General features: G+C 33.9%; 1 protein-coding gene across 2 annotated transcripts in view; it reads right to left on the reverse strand.

The window, feature by feature from the left end:
* The window catches only part of LOC141562892 (uncharacterized), a 52,770-nt gene extending 32,438 nt beyond the window's left edge, over window positions 1-20,332 (reverse strand). For both annotated transcript variants that reach the window (XM_074303187.1, XM_074303186.1), the window contains exons 1-6: window positions 20,259-20,332; window positions 12,257-12,422; window positions 10,265-10,833; window positions 9,432-9,452; window positions 6,306-6,365; window positions 916-960 (exon numbers count right to left, since the gene is read on the reverse strand). In XM_074303187.1, the coding sequence (XP_074159288.1) occupies window positions 916-960; window positions 6,306-6,365; window positions 9,432-9,452; window positions 10,265-10,833; window positions 12,257-12,413 (852 nt within the window). In that variant the 5' untranslated portion in view covers window positions 12,414-12,422; window positions 20,259-20,332. The remainder of the gene's footprint in view (window positions 1-915; window positions 961-6,305; window positions 6,366-9,431; window positions 9,453-10,264; window positions 10,834-12,256; window positions 12,423-20,258) is intronic.
* Between the last annotated feature and the right edge of the window lie 351 nt (window positions 20,333-20,683).

Raw genomic sequence — 20,683 nt, forward strand, 5'->3', positions numbered from 1 at the left:
TGTTGATGATCAGGAAAGGGAATATACTAGTTTTAAGGACAATGGCTACATGCAGAGGGTAGGATTTTTAGCTGGTACTTAAGGAAGTCAGGAAAATCCAGGAGGTGGAGATGAGGAGGAAGAAAATTCCAGACACAGGGGACAACCAGTGAAAATGATGGAGTTGGAGATGGAGTGTTTTGTTTGAAGACTGACAATGAAGCCAATGTCACTGAATTGAGGAGTGGGTATGGTTGGTTAATATAAGAGAATTGGAAATTTAGGAGGGTACCAGCTTATGAAGGACTTGAGTAATGTCAAGAGATGCTTTCTTCTTTTTGTTTGGTTTTCCATCCCTTTTTCTCTTCTTCAGGTGTTAACTGGTATTCAGGTATTAATAGGTATTAACTAATGTAAATTAGAATAGCTGCTAGAATTATTTGAATTATTGTCATTTGTATTAATTTCAACTGTACAATTTTTCAGAAAGGTGAAATTTTACTGCCATAGTTTTTTTTTTTCAAAATGGGCTTTGAATATATTTTTCTTTATGCAATATTCCTGGATTTCTTTAGGTCAGAAGCTCTTAATTTGAGGTCTATGGATAGATTTCAAGGGGTTAGCCAACTTGAAGGAGACAAAATTACCTCATTATTTTTACTAATCTTCATAGATGTAGATTTATTTACCTTTATAAATTTTATAGCATTTCATTCAATTTAAAAATTATTTCAATAAGGGTACAAGACACAAAAATTGTTAAGAATCTCTGCTTTAGATAAAAATGATTCCAACATCCTCCTGATTCTCCATGCCCTCTGTTTGATTTCTTCTATACCATAATTATATTCTGATTTATGGAACAGTTACTTAACAAACAAATAAGAAATATAAATCATAATAAATAAAATAATAATAAAGAAGATTGATACATACCCAGTCACCTTTTATCCCTGGAATACCACAGTCACCTCTTTTGCCCTTTGGAAGAGATCATAAATATTATATACTTTTTAAAAATATAGTGCAACAATTACAATTTTTAACTCAGGGCAAAACTTACTCCTAGGAGAAGACTCCTAAAGTCAAAAGGACTTTAGATACTTATTAGCCCTGTGTGTGACCCTAGACAAGTCACTTAACCCAAGCTGTCTCCAAAATTTCTTTTTAAAAACCTTACTTCTTGGGGCAGCTAGTTAGTGCAGTGGATAGAGCACCAGCCCTAAAGTCAGGAAGAACTCAGTTCAAATATGGCCTTACACTTAACATTTCCTAGCTGTGGGACACTGGGCTAGTCACTTAATCCCACTTGCCTCAGAAAACAAAAAACAAAAAAACAAAACCAACAACAACCAAAAAAATCCCAAACAACTTACTTATTAATATTTTTCTAATCACTATCAGTGACAACTGATAAACAACTGCCAATAAAAAGGAGCATAGGAACCCTGAGAATGGCATCACTGCCTCCTACTGCTGATCCTACTTCCAGTCTGCTTCATTCATTCATTTTTCATTTTATTAATAATGTTTATTAATGTAATAGTTACATATATCCCATGGAATATTCTGAATTATCATTTTTATTTTATAGATAAGATTTGGTAGTAGAGATGTCAAGAAATATGCCCAGCTTTACATTAGAGATGTAAGTAGTAAGGGGTAAAAAGAGTCTGGCCCCAAAAGATAACATAAAAAAATTTGAGAGAATATATAAAACTTCACTAATTCAGACTAATTAGAAGAAGGGCAGTCAAATGATGAAAAAATATGAAAGATGAGATCCATAAAAATAAGTGCAGTTTTATTCAAATTCATATGATTCCAGTGCCATTCATTCATTTATTATTTACTCATTTGTGACTTTGGGCTTCATGTTATTTGTTTAAGACTTTCCTTATTGATGGAGGATGATTTCTTAACTATGCTTGCATAAAGGGCAGAATTGGTGAGATCTTGGGAGAGGAAAGATCTTTTGGCTTTTGATGAGAGAGAAACAGAGACAGAGAGACAGAGGCAGAGGCAGAGACACAGAGAGATACAAAGAGACAGAGAGACAGAGAGAGAGAGAGACAGAGACAGAGACAGAGAGAGAGAGACAGAGAGAGAGAGAGAGAGAGAGAGAGAGAGAGAGAGAGAGAGAGAGAGAGAGAGAGAGACAGAGAGAGAGACAGAGAGAGAGAGAGGAGAAGAAGAAGGAGGGAGGGAGATGAGATGGAGAGAGGAAGAGAGGAAGTGGGAGATGGAAAACCCTTGATTTTAGCAGGGACATGAATCAGGTACCTTTAATCTATTACTAGTGAAAAATAACATAACTGAGATATGAGAGACAGAGAGAGACACACATACAGAAAGAGAGGAGAGAAAGACTTAGTTCACAATCTCATTTAAGGTGAAATCCCCAAAGGCTCTATTTTAAGGCACCTGATTCTTGACATGTCAGTTTCCTTCCTAGAGTCTTTATTTTCCTTCAGGTATTTCAATACAGTTTAGATTTTCATGTTTACTTTCTTGAAATCAGAAGACTAGACTTTTTCTTCTCTCTTCTTCTCTTTCCAACTCAATGAAGGCTTGAAACATGGAGCAAATAAATTTATCTACCAATGTGAAGAACATTATGGAACATTATGCAAATATTAACATCTCTCTTAAGCCCTTAGAAATATAAATTAATTAGATAAGCATGGAAGAAATTATATTTCAGTTTTATGGATAGGGAAGAAGACCACAGAAGATCAAATGGATACTTTTGATTATAGAAAATGAAAACTTTTGGAATAAGACTAATATAGTTAAAATTGGAAAGGGAGTATGTTACTGGGAAAAATCTTTGTAATAAATTCTCCTGATAAACATTTCATATCCAAGATATATAAGGAACTAGGGTAAACAAGACTAGGAGCCAAACCCCAAAGGATATGAATAGGCAGTTCTCAAAGGAAGAAATTCAAGTTAACAGTGCCTACTGTTATAAAATATATTCCAAATTATTAATTATTAGAAAAATACTAATTAAAACAATGATGATAATCCACTTCCAAATTATTAATTAGAAAAATACTAATTAAAACAATGATGATAATCCACTTCCAAATTATTAATTAGAAAAATACTAATTAAAACAATGATGATAATCCACTTCCAAATTATTAATTAGAAAAATACTAATTAAAACAATGATGATAATCCACTTCCAAATTATTAATTAGAAAAATACTAATTAAAACAATGATGATAATCCACTTCCAAATTATTAATTAGAAAAATACTAATTAAAACAATGATGATAATCCACTTCAAACCTATCAGACTAGCAAAGATTTCAGAAGAGGAAATTGGTAGATGTTGGAGAGTTTAAGAAAAAATCAGCAGACTGATGCACAAATAGTGGAGTTGTAATTTGTTCCAGCCATTCCAGAAAGTGATTTGGAACTAGTCCCACAAAGTCACTAACCTGTCTACACACCTTTACCCAACTATAACATTTCTAAGTCTATACTTTAAAGAGGTCAAAGAAAAAGAAAAAAGAAAATGGAATATGTGCAAAAGGATTCTTAGTAGGTCTTTCATAGGAACTAAAAATTGGAAAATTAAAGAGATACCCACTTATTCAGGGAATGTTATATGAATGTAATGGAATATTATTGTGTCATAAGAAATAATGAAATGGACAACTTTACAAGAAACTTGGAAGACTCCTATGAACTGATATGAAACAAAGTGAACAAAACTAGGAGAGCAATTTATATAATGACAACAGTTCTATAAAGAAAAACAACTTCAAAAGACTTTAGAACTCTTTTGCTATGCTATGAATACAGAAGACTGAAGAAGGATGCTATGTATTTCTTGCCAGAAAGAAATGGACTTAAAATTCAGAATGAGACTCTCCTTTTTGTATATAGCTAATGTGGGGATTTGTTTTATTGAACTATATTTATTTGTAAGTATTATTGTTAATTTTTAATAGCTCACTTGGGGTAGAAAAATGAGAGAGAGGTAATAAATAAATAAATAAATTGTGGAATAAATATATAAAATGGAAAAAGGAATTTCACTTTTAAAAGCCTGGCTGTTTCTTTTTTTTTCATACCTCATCAGTAGTAAACTTAAAGGGTGATTTCCATCCACATATGATTCTGATGAAGATTTTGTATAGATGGAAAAGTAGTAGTTGGTACTGCCCCAATCAGCATTTTTTCAGTAATAGTTCCTGATTTTTTGGAGGTTTTTGTTATTCTCTCCTTTCTATATTGAAAAATCAGTCCCTTAATGACCTCAAAACTGTATTACCTCCAGCATGAACTTCTTTCCTGGTTTAGATCTTATTTTCATATTAATTTTTTTTTTAGTGTCCTTTCTGTTTCCTCAAGAAACATAGCAAGGGTTGTAATTTCAGAGTTCAAGTGCAGTGTTCCTGTTATTGTTGATGGAGAAAAATAGTTTGTTAAAGCAATCTTGACAAATATTTTCATTTTTGTCTGCTTGCAATACAATTTTGAGGTTGGTTGGAGACTGATTTTTAAGATGCTTAAAAGGGAGAGGATGCAACAGTTAGGAAAAAACTTAGATCTAATTGTTACTTAAAAATGGGAAGTGAGAAAATATCCATAACTATTACATAGTTCCACTTTCTTCTCTTTACAAAATCTTTGCAAAAATCTTTGTTCTTGTTTTGAGAATATTCTTGAAGAGATGAAAGTTTGAAAAGTCAGTAGTCAGACTTACATAATTAGTATATAGCAAACCATAACTTCACAGACATAGATTGAAGTCTAGAGAATATAAGAGCCAGCTGTTCTGATTTTTGACTATAAAAAAGCATTTGATTCAGTAAAACAAAATACTGCCTTAAAGGATCACAGGATTATGGAACTAGAATCAGAAGGGGCCCAGTTAGTCATAGACCTTAATTTCATAGATGAAAAAATGAGGCCCAAGAAAGTTAAATACCTTGCCTAAGGTCACACAAGTAGAAGTCATAGCTAAGATTTGACTCCAGATACATAAAGGTATCTCTCATGCATGTGTCAAAATTATGTAAGTTTTTGAAAAATGTAACAACAATGAATACTCCAATATTAACCTCAGATGAGACATAAAATAGAGCAAATATTGCATATACCAAAAGTGTTTGCTAATTATCAGTATTACATTGGACAATGTAATGTCCAAATGGAAGGATTTCCTACAAATGGTTAAGACTCTTTAGATGTTTCCATTAGCAGATAACATTTGGCTTACTATATCAATCACTAATCAATATTCACTAAAAAGAGTTTTATCTAACTATCTACAATGAAAAAAACAAGTGGACTAATGAAGAATGTCTATTTTCTATTCTATGATTTACAGTTGGATGAATAGTTCATAGTGCTCTTCCTGAACTTGGACAGGTACTATGAATAGTCAATGAATGAACAGGAATGGAAAAACAAGTTGAATTACCCTTGGAAATTTGTTTTTTCCTATTAGTGATAAAATATGTCTCCCTTAAACTAAGATCTACCATTTTAACATTAATGTTATTGCTATAATACTATGTGGTTTGGAGTTATGAGATGTTACAGTACCTAAAGAATTATAATTTTAGATCATGCAAAGTATAATGAAGAGGTGCATAGTGGACATGAATATGTTGGTATCTAGGATTTGAACTGAGATCTTCCTGACCCTAAATCTAGTACTCTATCTATTCCACACTGTTTCATCAAGGTACTTACTTGCAAGCCCTGAAAACTGTACTTGCAGGTGAACATTCTACCACCAAGTTACCCAAGTTCTTTTCTTCCCAATCAATTCTAGGTCTGGCTTATTATTCATTTGCAGTGCTTATGATGCATCTAGGTCTGGCTTATTATTCATTTGCAGTGCTTATGATGCATCATTTATTGTAATGCAAATGACTCTAAAATGCTTGCTGGTATCTGAAAAGTTATTCTCCTAAGTGTTTTAATATTGCCTCAGAAATATATTATATCACAAAGGGAATGCCTTATTTCTAATGTTCACAAAAGCCAAATTAATGAAGTTTCTTTGTGTCAAGTATAGTTAACCTAAATTTTGGCCAGTTTATACAGTATAAAAGTGAAAATAAGGTTTGAATCTGATGAATTCTTATTAATGTAGGCAATTAATACAGAAATTCAAGTAAAAAAATTCACTTGTGGAACAGAGGTATTCATCTTGACCAAATTCTGCGTTCCCTTTCCTAGTAATAGTACCTATTAATGACTACTAATGACCTTCTAAATGGAACTGGCTTAATTAGATATATTTATAATACGAAAGCAGAAGGAGAAACATAAAAAATTGAAATTACTTACATCAGGGCAGGGAAAGTCTCTTTCCCCTTTCTCACACAAGCATGTAGAAGTTTGCAGGCACTGAAAAAATACCACTGTCAATTAGAAGATTTAAAATGAAAGTGGTAAGGAGAAAATAAAAGAACAACAATAACATAGAATCTGTAAACCAGAGAGAAGCCTTTTAAAAAAGTTAGCCAGAACTTAAGAGGAATTAACCAAGAAAAAAATCAATTATTATATTTTAAGATTTCAGGCATTACAAGGAAAAAAAACCATTTAATTTGTATCAGCACCATTTAGCAAAAGAATGAACTGAGTAAGGTCTCACTTAGAAAGCTGTTATATCTGTAAACTGGCTGGTTCAAAAAAGAAATATTTTTTGGTACTATGCTAATTAGACAATATGCTTACTCAACTATATTGAAAGCAGGTATTTTCAAGTTTAGAAGAGTAAACAAGTTTTGTTATAGTTTGGTAAAGTAATGGAAATATTTTTTAAAAGATTTCTTTTTGTGGATAGAGCAGCAGCCCTGAATTCAGGAGGACCCGAGTTCAAATCTGCTCTCAGACATTTAACACTTCCTAGCTGTGTGATCCTGGGCAAGTCACTTAACCCCAATTGCCTCAAATAGAAATATGTACAAAGTAAATACAAAGTAATTTGGAGAGGGAAGCAAATGTATACTAGAGCCAGCTTATCCTCGTTTGGGAGAACAAGTAGTTATTATTATTATTATTATTATTTTTTTTTTTGCTGAGGCATTTAAGGTTAAGTGACTTACCCAGGGTCACAGGGTCATACATCTAGGAAGTGTTTAAGTCTGAGACTGGATTTGAACTCAGGTCCTCCTAGCTTCAGGGCTGGTGCTCTATCCACTGCGCCATTTAGCTGCCCCTAAATAGTTAAATTTTTAGTATGATCATTTATACCTTGGGAATTGGCCAAATGTTACAAATCGGATTTATTTTATTGTTTTGTTGATTGTCTAGACTTAAGAAAGTGATGGAGAAAATATCGGTAGTGTGAATTAAACCTAAAAATGTGCTTTATATTTTCCAACAACTGGTTGTAAGAGTTATCAGCACAATTTCTGCAGACAGGGTTCTAGGAGGAAAGAAGGATGATTGGGAAAGGCTTTATGTAGATGGTGGCACTTATGCTAAATCTTGAAGGAAATGGAGCTGAGGAAGAAGTGCATTTCAGGAACATGAAATAACTAATGCAAAGACACTGAGACAGGAGAGAAAGAGTGTGTTAAATGAGGAGCAGCAAAAAAATCATATACAGATTTATGACCTGTACAGAGTCATAAAGGGAGAAATACCACAAATCTTCAAAAACAGGTTGGAGTCGAGTGTGGACGTTAGATACCAAATGAAAAGTTTATATTTTATTTGTAGCAAGATAGTACAGTGGGATAAAAGCAGGCCTGGAGTAAGGAAGTTGTTCTGTCATTTCCAGTTGTGTCTAGTTCTTTATAATACCATTTGGGATTTCCTGAGCAGAGATACCAGAATATTTTGCCATTTCCTTCTCCTGTTCTTTTTATAGATAAGGAAACTGAGGTAAATAGGGTTAAGTGACTTGCCCAGGATCATTCAAACTAATATCTATCTATCTGTATCTGTATATATGTATATGTATATATATATATGTATATATATGTATGTATACTACACATATATAAGTATCTAAGGCCAGATGTAAACTCAGGAAGAGTGTTTTAAGTTTAGGACTAGTACTTTGTCCACTGCTCTACCTAGTTGGTGATAGATAACTATGTAAGTCAGCAGTAAGAAAGACCTAAATTCAAATCCAATCTCAGAAACTTATTAACTAGGGTAAGTCATTTCACTGGTTTGCCTCAATTTCCTCACCTGTGAAAGGGAAATAATAATAGTATCTGCCTATTCGTTGGGTTGTTGTGAGGATCAAGTAAAAGAGTAATTGCAAATCACTTGACACATTGGAGCACTATATAAAGTATTATCATTATTGTTTCTAAGACAATAGGGAGCTAGTCATTGAATAGGGCAATGCCATGGTCAGTCAGACCCATATTTTAGGAAAATCATTTTAGTAATCACGAAGGAAGAACTAGAGACAGGAGAAGCAAGGCAGAGAGATCAATTGGGTAACTATAACAATAGTTCAGGTTAGAGGTAATGAGGGAGGGATAGATGCTACAATGGGTAAGCGCTTGACCTGGAGTCAGAAAAACTTGAGTTCAAATTTTACTTCAGACAGTCCAAATCTGTGAGCATGGGCAAATCACTTAGTCTTATTTGTCTCATTATCTCATCTGTAAAATAGTTGGAGAAAGAAATGACAAACCATTACAGTATTTCTGCCAAGAAAACCCCTAATGGGGTCATGGAGAGTTGGACATGATTTAAAGAACTCAACATCAACAACAGAGAGGTAATAAGGACTCGGAGAGCAGAGAGAAAAGATCAACTATAAAATATGTTGAAAATATGGGAGTAACAAGATTTGGCAGTGGATAGATAAGTAGGATTCAGGAGTATGATGAATTCAGGATAATACTGAAGTTCCAAGCAGAAATCCCAGGAGGATGTCCTTAACAGAAATAGGGAAAATAGGAAGAGGAACAGGTGTAAGGGGAAAGCTCATGTGTTCTTTTTTGAATGTGGTGAATGTGAGAAGCCTATAAAACATTGAATTTAAAATGTCCATTGAAAGATGGTAATATGGAATTCACAAACATTCCATTTTTTCAGGTATAAATAAAGGAGCTTTAGAGGAGAACTGTAACTTTAGAAGTCATCTGTCTTCTCATTTTACAGATGAGATGACTGAAGCTTTAAATATAAGTGACTCATAGAAGATTATGATTAGTGTATAGGTAGAAACAAAACTATAATTCAGTTTTCCTGACTTTTTCACTTACAGATTAAATACTAAATGGCCTTTTCCACTATACCATAAAGAAAAAATGTAGACAAAATCAATAATAGTAATAGCTAAACTTTTATATAATTGTTTTAAGATTTGCAAAGCATTATATATGTTACATATATAGTACATATATATACATATACATGCATACATATGTAATTTCTTATGCAATGAAATGTGAATGCACAATAACCATTTACCAAATTTATATAAATAACACCTACCTTTTCCTCTGTCAGTTCTTTCTGTGAATATAAAAAAATGAAATAAAATTTTAAAAATGGGCCATTATCCACTTAAAGAGAAAAATGCACTCATTTAAGTAGATGATTATAAAACAAGAAATGTGATGTCTGCCTTCTGCTAAAATAATAACTGATATTGTTCTCACTTGGCAACTAGTAGGGCAAAATTAACATAGTTTTTAGCTAGGAAAAGCTCATCAGCTTTGTATCTCATGAATGTATGGTATCAGACAGGCGTCTGCAGGGCGAGATGTCAGATGAATGGAAACCTTTTAAGAAATAAGCAGATAGGGGTCCTACCTGTTACACAGAGACATTGCAGACTGGACAAAGTTCTCCTAAGAGAAAGTCCACTAAGCAAATTTCCCCTGGTATAGTAAATTAATATGGAACCAATGGCCTGAAACCTTTGTCAACAAAATATCAATTAAAAAACTGATTTATTTAGCATAATCTATATACCTATACTAAGAAACCACAAGGTGACTTTTACGGTGCAGATGTTTGTAATCTTTTTTTAAAGTGCTGTTGACCTTTTTGGCAGTCTGGGGAAGTTTAATGACCATGCAGAATACGGTTTTTAAATCCATAACATAAAAAAGGATTACTAAAAAGTCATATATAAGGAATCAAAATATATTTATAAAAACCCAAATTGGTGGACCCCATAAACCTGTATTGGATGATTTTCTTTTCTTTTCTTTCTTTTTTTCTTTCTTTCTTGCTTGCTTTCTTGCTTTTTTTTTTTTTTTTTTTAGTTGATAAATATACTGGGAACCTAGATTTGAAAAAAGAGTAAGATTGGTACATACTGTTTTTTTAAGAACCTTCTCCACAATATTTTTCTCTTGTAGATTAAAAACAGTTTGTGAGACAGGGACTGTGGCAAGGCAAGGCAGTATGGCAGCATTGACTGTCTCTTCAGCTATACTGGACAGTCCCACAATAATGAAGACAATGCCCTGGTTTTTAGCCTTCTTAGCAGCTGCAGAAATGTCTCTGTTTCTTGCATGTTTTGCCCCATTTATAAAGAACACCGCAACCTTGGCACTGCCAGGATTGCTTTCTGTCTTATAGAGCCATGTTAAGTTAGTTATGGCATAAGGCATATAGGCTCCGGGACCAGTGGGTGTGATGGATGCAACATGGCTCTGGAAGTCTTCAGGACCCTCCCAACTGTGGAAGGTCTGATTCATAAGGTCAGTACTGCTATATTGCAGTAAGGACATTTTCCATTGAAGGGTATGACCAGAAGTGAGTTGTAGACCTTTCATCTTATTCACTGTTTCCAACACAAATTTCTTTTGTTGCTCATGATAATAATTGCCCACATCTTCAGAACTATCCAGCAAAAAGGCCATTTCTAGGATACAGTCTTTATCTGTGGAATAATTGTTAAAAATAATTGTTTAGTCATGCCACAAAATGCTTGATTATTTTTTTTAAAAGTTCAAAAGTGGATTCCAAAGGATTACTTCAAATTTTGTCAAATGGATCAAATACGAGATACTATGTTTAATGTGGGACAGCTAGGTAGCACAGAAGATCGAGTGCCGGACCTAAAGTCAGAAGATTCATTTTTCTGAGTTCAAATATGGCCTTAGACACTAATTGTGTGACCATGTCACTTAACCCTGCTTGCCTCAGTTTCTTTATCTGTAAAATGACTTGAAGAAAGAAATGGTAAACCACTCCAATATCTTTGCCAAGAAAAGCCCAGTTGGATTCACTAAGTGTCAAACATGACTGGAATGGCTGACCAACATATTTCATATGTCTGATCACAAATATACTTTCTATTTGGGTTAAGACACAGAAAATCTTTCTGCTTCTGGAAAATTGCTTTTATACAGGGGAGAATTCCCTTCCATGGATTGAGTTTTCAATTGTAATTGAAATTATAACAAATATTTTTGCAACTATAACAAATATTTTTATAACTATAATATTTTCATTAGAGTAATTCATATTTTTGTTCCCATGAAAATCTGTAGTTTTTCAATTTTGTCTCACTCTTTATGCCCCCATTTCAGGCAGAGACACTGAAATGGTTTGCCATCTCTTCCAGGTCATTTTATAGATGATGAATAGAGGTAAATGAGGGTAAGTAACTTGCTTAGACACTAAGTAAATATCTGAGATCAAATTTGAACTTAGGAAGATGACTTTCCCTGACTCCAGGCACTTTATCCACTGTGCCGCCTATCTGCCCCCTGAAAACATCTCTTCAAATGTTGAATTTGGAGGTTATCACATGGGGTGTGAGGTAGTTGCTCATGAAAATATTTACTTAACATGAGTTTAATGCATTCATTTTAACTTATTACTATTAGTAAGTAGGTACAAAACTCATTTCTTTCTATGCTATCCAAATATTTAAAGTGCTAGTACCCTTGGAAACTTGGTACCCTAGTGATCATGTCCAAGACACCTTCTCCCATCTATGACTCTGATTATAACTACACTTTCCTACATCTGTCCATCCCTATCTTTTCTACATTGGAGGCTCATTTCTAATTTGAGCACAACTCTGGACGAAATAGCTGCACACAGAATTGCTTGTTGAAATGCATAAGGAGATACTGAGAAGGATACATGGAACAGAGAATGTAGATTTGATTTTATAAAGACTGAAGGCTTTGAACATAATAGAATTGGCATGCAGTAATTTTCATAATTGAGATAGTTCCAACATATGGGCCCTTGAAACTTTTTTAAAAATGATTTGGTGAAGTTGAAAGCAACAAGCACAAGTAATTTGCTGTAAAGTTTAGAACGAGAACATATAAAAGAAAATGACTCACCTTTGCTACTGAAACCAGGGAGTTTTTCAACATTATTTGATAAAACTTGTTTAGCCTTTGGTCTTCTAGCTCCATTTCTTTTCCCCCCACAGACACTCTGGGCCAGAACTATCTGGCATTCCAACAACCAGAGAAAGTACCAAGACTTCATGAGCATCACTCAGTCCTAAAGATTCCAAAAGACAATAGTTAAAAAGTACTCCATATTTACAGTACATATCACAGAGCTGTGAGATTAAAAGACAACTTTTGTCTGCTTTCAGCTCTTAGTGCTGGTAGACAAATGATTTTTTCTCTCAATAGTATTTAATTTTTCCAGATACATTAAAGATAGTTTTCAACATTGATTTTTTAAAGACTTTGTGTCTCAATTTTTCTCCCCCCTTCCCTTACCATCTCCTCCCCAGGACAGCAAGTAATCTGATATAGGTTAAATATGTGCAATCTTTTTAAATATATTTCAATATTTGTCATATTATGTGTCTTATACTAAATGTAAATGTAATTGCCAGGAAGGCTAGTGTATGGGGAAAGCAAGAGAGTTTGGGGAAGCATTCACTTGAGTAGTAGTATGCTATCTGGTAGTTTCTTATTTTAACGATTTTTCTTTTTTGCTAACTGGACAGTAAATTGTGCTTAATGAGGAGTGCAAGTCTCAATAGTACTCTAAATGTCAGTGCTCTTAAGAAAAGCCCCAGTTATTCCACTATAGATTTGGCTCTGTTTGTAACTATATCTTCTTTAACTACTTTAGAAAAAGTGACATCACCATTTACAGGGAGAATGATGATCAAAATGACTATCCTTTGATATAGATCTCAACAATGCATGTATACTTGATGTGTGATGTTTAAAGAGTCTGGGTAATTAATCACATTATTAATAATGCTAGTATTTTATTAATAAAAGGGTCAGTGACATTCTTGAATGCCAAAGACCAACCATGGAGATGGATTCAAGTTTATATGCCCTTGGAAAAGTGGGTTTTCCTAAAGCTGGCAATCAACTCTATTTAGGTAATAATTAGAGAATGAATTAGAATTAGAGAATTAGAGAATGAATATTGAAAGGAAAGGTGAACCTATTCTAATAAGGGACAGGGGAATGTAACTTGAATTATGTCACTTACTTCCAAATTGTCCAGCCATTGCTAATCTAATACCTATGTAGGGCACAAAGGGCTTCCCCACCTTGTAAGGTTGAGTAAGGTTTGAATGAGCAATGTTCTTCAGAGACTGAACAAACAACAGGATTCTGAAAAAAAACAAACTTCTAGTCCTAATTCAAAAATTGATTATTAAAGGGGGATGTATGATCATTTCTCTCAATGAAATAATATAGAAGTTTTAAGGGGAAAGTTTCTTTTATATCCTTGACAATATTACACATTTAATGTCATTGATGTGATGTTAAATGACATGATTAAGAAAATATGCTGATTGTTATGTTTTCATTATGTTTGATTCTCTTGTGTTTTCCTATAAAGTTAGAACTAATTTTTTCAAAGGTGATTCTAAATCCTATTTTATATAACATTTTTGTTTAATTATTTGTTCTGCACTGAATTTCTGTGCTATTATCTCTAAATCTTACAATAATTTTCCAATCAATAAATTGGTTCAAACAAAGTTTAATTGTTTGTAAAAAAAGAAAGAATGATCTAAAATCAGAGGCCAGCCTTCCTTTAGTAAAGCAAGGCTAAGCATAGGAGTTATTCAGATAATTCAGCTAATTTAAGTAAATAAATATTTGTTAAATATCTATATGCCTGACATTTTAACAGGTTCTGAGCATACAAAAACATAAACTGGATAATTCTTGCTAATAAGGAACTTATATTCTACTGGTTACTTTTCTTTTTATTCCTAGATAATTCCAATAAAAGCACATTTATTTTTCTGGAGTTATCTAAATAATTACCTCAGTTCTCAGATTAATTTTCTTTCTTTTTTCATTTTTTGAACTTATTTGAAAAAATTTAATGATATTTTATAAAAAAAGAGCATAGTACAGCATTACTGTACTATGTAATCAACCAATCAATCAGAAAACATTTTGCCAGAAAACTATGTGTTAGATTCTGGGTATTGTGGATAAGGACACAAATACAAAAGTGAGACAACAGTAATACAAAAGCAAAATATTAGTTGATTAGATCACAGAATTTGTGTTGAAAAAGATCTTCAAAAGTCTTTGATTTGGGTAATATAGGTTATAACCAGAGATGTATGTGACTGTAAAAGAAATTAATAAAATATTTATTTTAGTTATTGAAGTAGTGGTAAATATAGAAGATAAATGATCTATGAAAAAAGGCAATAAGTAGTAAGTGTAATAAAGGGAATAAAATGAATTAGAATGAAAAGTCAGAGAAGGGACATAATTGTCAGAAGTAATGGGAGTGGCCATAATGGTGAGATCATGGATGCATCAAAGTTGTTAATGTATTAGAAGAATTATGAACATAATTAATATTAGACAAAAATATAACACATTATGAATAATAATTCTATTCCTGCAGATTCAACTAACCCAAGATCCGTATAGTAGTTGTTTAGAAAATAAATTATTCCTATATGAAAGCCTAACCCCTAGGTCTACTTCTTTTTGCCACAGGAACAAAAAAGAGGCTCCAGAACAATTTTCTCTTTATTCTACATGCTATTAATGCTATACAGGATTGAGTCCCTGATTCCCTTTCCATGAGTCATGGTGATCACTGATAGTAGAGTGTTGTTACTACATTTATGCTATTAGGATTCACAGATTATCCAGAACTCAAATTAGATTCATTTTCATAGAGGAACAGTCTGGCTTAGAGGAGAAAGGAACAATATCCATACAGGACTGTATATTTTATAAAATATTTTGAGTGATCTCTTTTGTTACTAATATTTGCAGAATTATCATTTTTGGCTTTTCATCTCCCTAAAGCTCAATTTAGTCCTTGGTTCACCTTCATCATCTGCAACTGGTTTCTTAATCATTGCCTTGTTCCTGTGCTTCTTAGTTTCATAGTCCACCCCAAGATCCCTATGCTCTTGCCAGCTTCTTCTGAAAATTGGTTTCTTCGGACTAAAAGAAGAGAATAATGTCTTATAGACTGATGTTCTTTTCTATTAGTACTGATAATTGAGTTCATATAAGAATTTAATTGTGACTCAAATAAAAAATTGATCTCCCCATTGGGGTCACAGTTAAAATGTTAAATGGACTGAGAATTGAATTGTTAATTTGGACAACTCAAAGCTAGGAACTCCTTCAGCCCTTTCCAGAAGTAGCCAAATAATTGTTTTGAAACTTCAAAATTTATTTTCATTTTAAATTAAAATTTTTAATCAACAAAAATCTGCCCTTTCTCTTTTCCATCATTGTTCCCTCTCACTCCCATTGAAAAAAAGAACAAATACCCTATTACAAACATTCACAGTCGGGCAAAACAAACTGAGTCTATCACCTCTCTATCAAGAGGTAGGTAGCATGTAGCATTATTAGTTTTCTGGTCATTGTATTGATCAGAATCCTTAAGTCTTTCAAAGTTGTCTTTACATCATTGTGGCTATCATATAAATTGCTTTCCCATTCTTCATCAGTTTATATCATTTTCCCTAGCATCTTCATCATTCTCACAGCATAATAACATTTTATCCCATTCAAATACTATAATTTATTGAATATTTTCCCAATCCTCAGTTTCCAACTATTTGCCATCACAAAAAGAATTTCTGAACATATTTTTGTATATATTTGTCCCTTTCCTCTATTTTTGATCTCTTTGTGGTATAGACCTAAATGTGGTATTGTTAAATTTATGGATAAACTCAGTTTAACAGCTTATTGAACATGGTTCTAAACTGCTTTCTAAAAGGGCTGAAGTGGTGCACAGCTCCAATAACAATGCATTAAATATATCTGCTTTCCCACAGTGATCCAGCATTTTTCTTTTCCTTTTTTCTTGCAAAGTTTGTTAATCTAGCAGGTGTGAGGTAGAACCGTATAATTATCTTAATTTGAATTTTTCTATTAGTGATTTAGAGCATTTTTTCATGTGGCAATTGAGAGTTGGCTTTATTCCTTTGAAGATCACTTGTTCATATCCTTTGACCATTACTCAAAGGGGAATAGCTTTTATTATTATAAATTTAAATCAGTTCCCTATATCCTAGAAATTAATTTTTTTTTATTAGAGAAACTTCTATAAAAAGTTCCTCCCCCATTTATCTGCTTTTCTAATTTTAGCTGAATTAGTTTTATTTGTGCAAAAACTCTTTAATTTTATGTAATCAAAATTGTCAATTGTTTGATCTTCTCTATCTCTCATTTGATTATGAACTCTTCCTCTATTCATAGATTCAACAGATAACTTCTTTGCTCTTCTAATTTGTTTATGATGTCACCCCATATGTCTAAGTCAAATACCCATTTGGAACTTATCTTTTGTGAAATGTTAATCTATACCCATTTCTCCCAGATTGCTTTTCTGTTTTCCTCACAATTTTTGTTAAATTGTGAGTTCTTATCTATTGGTTGGTATGTTAGGGTTTAAATATGAGTTACTGTGCTCATTTTTTTTTGCATATTGCATATTTAATCTGTTCAATTGTTCAACTTACTTCTTAATCAGTACCAAATTGTTCTGATGATTAAAGTTTTGTAGTATATTTGAAATCTAGTAGCCAGATAATTGAAAGTTATAGGGTTTTTTTGCTTTTACTTCAGTTATTCAAATAATTGCTTCAATTTTCCATGTTCTATTGTGTGTGGAGAAAAATCTTTAGTCTTGACAAGATAGTCTTATCCATTTGACTACTAAAAGATGCCTTCCCCCCCCTTTTTTTTTTCCAATTTTAGAATTGGAAAGATTCTTAGAAAACATAGAAGTTCTGCTCCTTCCTTTGTGGATGAGGAAACTGATCCTCAGAGCTTTTCATCAATACCTCAAAGATTGGGAACTCATTCTATTAACAGATAAAAAGTGGCCTTGAACTTCACAGATAAATCTTAGAAGGTTTCTGAAGCTCAGAGATGTGTTTTGCACAAAGTCTAGTGGTCTTCCTGACTCCAAGAAGCATGCTATTGTTATGCCATGATGTCTATTATCCAAAGTTAAAAGTAAGTAGAAAAACCAAGATTTGAACCTAGGTATATTAACTCTTAATACAGGTGTTTCCTCCCTGTCAGCTTATTTGCTCTGATTATGCAGCTTCCAAGATTTGCCCTAGCACCATTAATTTGGTTCTGATACTTTGTTTTGTCTACCATCTGCCTAATGTGTTGGGTGATAAGAATTTTCCAAGTTAGGAGGGATAGAGTGAAAAGGTACAATCCCCTCAAATGGGAAAAGACACTACTCAAAGTGTCTGTAAACAATCAAGGTAACGTGGAAACAGAGAGAGAGAGAGAGAGAGAGAGAGAGAGAGAGAGAGAGAGAGAGAGAGAGAGAGAGAGAGAGAGAGAGAGAGAGAGAGAGAGAGAGAGAGAGAGAGTTTGAGTTTGTAAACAATCAAAGCAACATGGAAACAGAGAGACACACAGAGAGACACACACACAGACAGAGACAGAGAGAGATAGAGAGACAGACAGAGAGGCAGAGAGAGAAACAGAAACAGATAGATTCAGACAGAGACAGAAACAGAAAGAGAGGGAGAGAGACAGAGACACAGAGAGACAGAGATTGAGGGCATAATAAGTTACTGGATTGTTGTTGAAGATTTTTTTCAGCAATTCTGAAGAGATGTGTACTCTTGATTTGATGCTTTTAAGAAGAAGGAGCACATACAGCTCAGTGAACACTCATAGTGGTAGGTAGATATTGAACAGATGACAACAGTTTTGAGCCTGACCAGTCCCAAAGATCTGCATTTCTATATGGTGCAAAACCAGAAAAGACTTCTAGAAGGCAGTGATATTTCTGCACAGGATTTTCAATGGTAAAATAAAAGGTACCAAGAGTATCTTTCTCTCTCAAATCATCTTTTCTTTTTCCTACCTAGGTGAACTTTACTGTTCTTTCTGATTTCTTTGTTTTTGTTTTTGTTTAAAATTTTCTTTATTTTTTTTATAATAGCCTTTTATCTTCAAAATACATGCAAAGATAGCTGTCAACATTCAGCCTTGCAAAACTTTGTGTTCCAAACTTTTCTCCCTCCCTTCTCCCCATCTCTTCCCCTAGATAGCAAGTAATCCAATATACTTTAAACATGTGCAATTCTTCTAAGCATTTTCCCACATTTATCATGCTCCTTCTACTTTCTAAATGACCATTTCAAGTCATTCAAACAATCCTGAAATTCCTTACTGAACTCACTCTAAGAAATCAACAAATCCAAGAAGATGAAGTGGAAAGTGGAGATATACATCAATAAACATTTCATAATTTTCAAGCAATTTTGCTAGGTACCAAAGATGCAAATATGGAAGTGAAAGCTCCTGCCCTCAAAAACTTGCTCTATAAGACAGTAGTACAATACAAAGAGAAGTCATTTTATATTATATATTCCACATAAAATGTTATTTATTTTAGTATTTTATAAGCTTATGTTTGTGATTCATAAGGAGGGTCCTATTTTTGGAATTGAGCAACTAATGAAATTATCTTGAAATTATAAACTTTTAAAAACATTAGTGGCCTTATATGATTGACAGATAATGCAGTGGATAGAGTACTAGGTTTGAAATCAGGAAGACTCATCTTCATGTCTTGGGTAATATTTGAGCCTATGTCTTTATGATTCCAAATCAGACAAATAAATAACCAAATATAATTAAATAAATATTATGAGATAAAGAGCATAGTATAGAAAAGACACATATATGTCTAAAATACAAATTATTAATCATTCCTCTTCTCCATTGCACAGTGTTGGTGAGACAAGTAGTAGTTACTGTCATTTGGATTTCCTTGGTAGTACAGGGAAATATTATCAACCTAGAATTGTACTTAGGTTACTGGGTTCAAGTTCTGACTGTTACTTAATTACTTATGTAACCTTAAATTATTTTCCCTTTCTAGAAGTCAATTTCCCCAAATGGGGTTATTGAACTAAATGATCCCTTTCATCTCTAAATCCTATGCTTCTCTGATCTCCCTCCTTTTAGATCCTACTTCTAACCTCTCAAAGCCTCAAGGTTCAGGTTACTAAAGCTGCAGCTCTTGTAAAAGATGTGGAGTTCTGGACTGGGGACAAGAGACCTGGGTTCAAATCCTCACTTTGTTACTTACTGTTGGACTGATGTTGGACACCACGCTTAACTTCACTGAGCCCATTTCCTCAACTGTGAAATGAGGAAAGTAGGCTAAATGATCTCCAAAGTGTCTTCAAGTTGTATTATTCTGAGCTTGTTGGTAGATAGAAACAGAATGGCATAAAGATAACAAAGGGGTAGCTCTAGACCTATAATTAGGAAGACCTGATTTCAATCAGGCCTCAGAGACACTAGCTGTGTCACCCTGAGGAAATTGCTTAACCTTTCTAGGACTCAGTTTTCTCATCTTTAAAATGAAAGGGTTGAATTAGAAAGGCTCTTAGGTTACTCCCAGCTCTAAATCTATGATCCTAAGATTAGGGAAGTACATGGATGACAGACCCAGTTTGGGAGGAATTTCTTCCTCACCTGGTTCATTTTGTAGTACTCTCCAACCCAGAGTCTTCTTTTTTATCCTCTACTGGCACAACAGGTAGAGCTCTGCCATCCCATTTTGCCTGCCTAGCCCTAATACATTTCCCACCCATCACTTCCTTTCCACTGTCCCGCCCCGGGCAGGGCCACCTTCAGCAGAGGGCACAGTTGTCTTCAGTTCTGGGCCAGTTTCTTACTCAGCTCTGAGTGAGGTTAGAATCTTCAAGTAGCCTGCCACACACAGAAGGCTGGTCCAGGAAGCGAGTTTTAGTGGTCCCGTTCTCCGGCCCACATATTAGAGAATGAAAGGTAAAAAACCAAGCCCGCCCAGGTTTCCAAGCCAGCGCTTCCCCTACAAATCCTGCTGTTGTAGCGCTCTTACCCAGGCTGGGAAGCTATCTGCGAGGCGTCTGTCTGTGATCGGCAGAATGCAATGCCCTTCTCAGATGATGCAGAGAACTCCGAGCTTTTAAAGCCCCTGGAGCCACGGAGGCGGGTCCGGGAGGGGCAACTAGGGTGGGAGTCTCACATCAGTGTAGTTGGATGGGACTTGGAAGAGGGAGAATAACCAAGTATCATAGTGATTGAGACTCAGAAATTGTAGATTGCAGAAATTGAGATTGTAGAAACTTTCTTAGGTGCTTTTGTAAAGGGTCCAGACAAAAGGAGAGGAAAGGGATGGAAAATTACTTTAAAAATCCTGAACTGAACGAAAAACAAATAAAACTTAAGGCATTTCCATATTCTTATGTAACAAGAGGGGAATTATGTATATGTTATAAGTGGTATAGTCAAAGAGGACTGTAC

This window comes from Sminthopsis crassicaudata, chromosome 3 (assembly GCF_048593235.1).
Source record: "Sminthopsis crassicaudata isolate SCR6 chromosome 3, ASM4859323v1, whole genome shotgun sequence".
Lineage (NCBI taxonomy): Eukaryota > Metazoa > Chordata > Mammalia > Dasyuromorphia > Dasyuridae > Sminthopsis > Sminthopsis crassicaudata.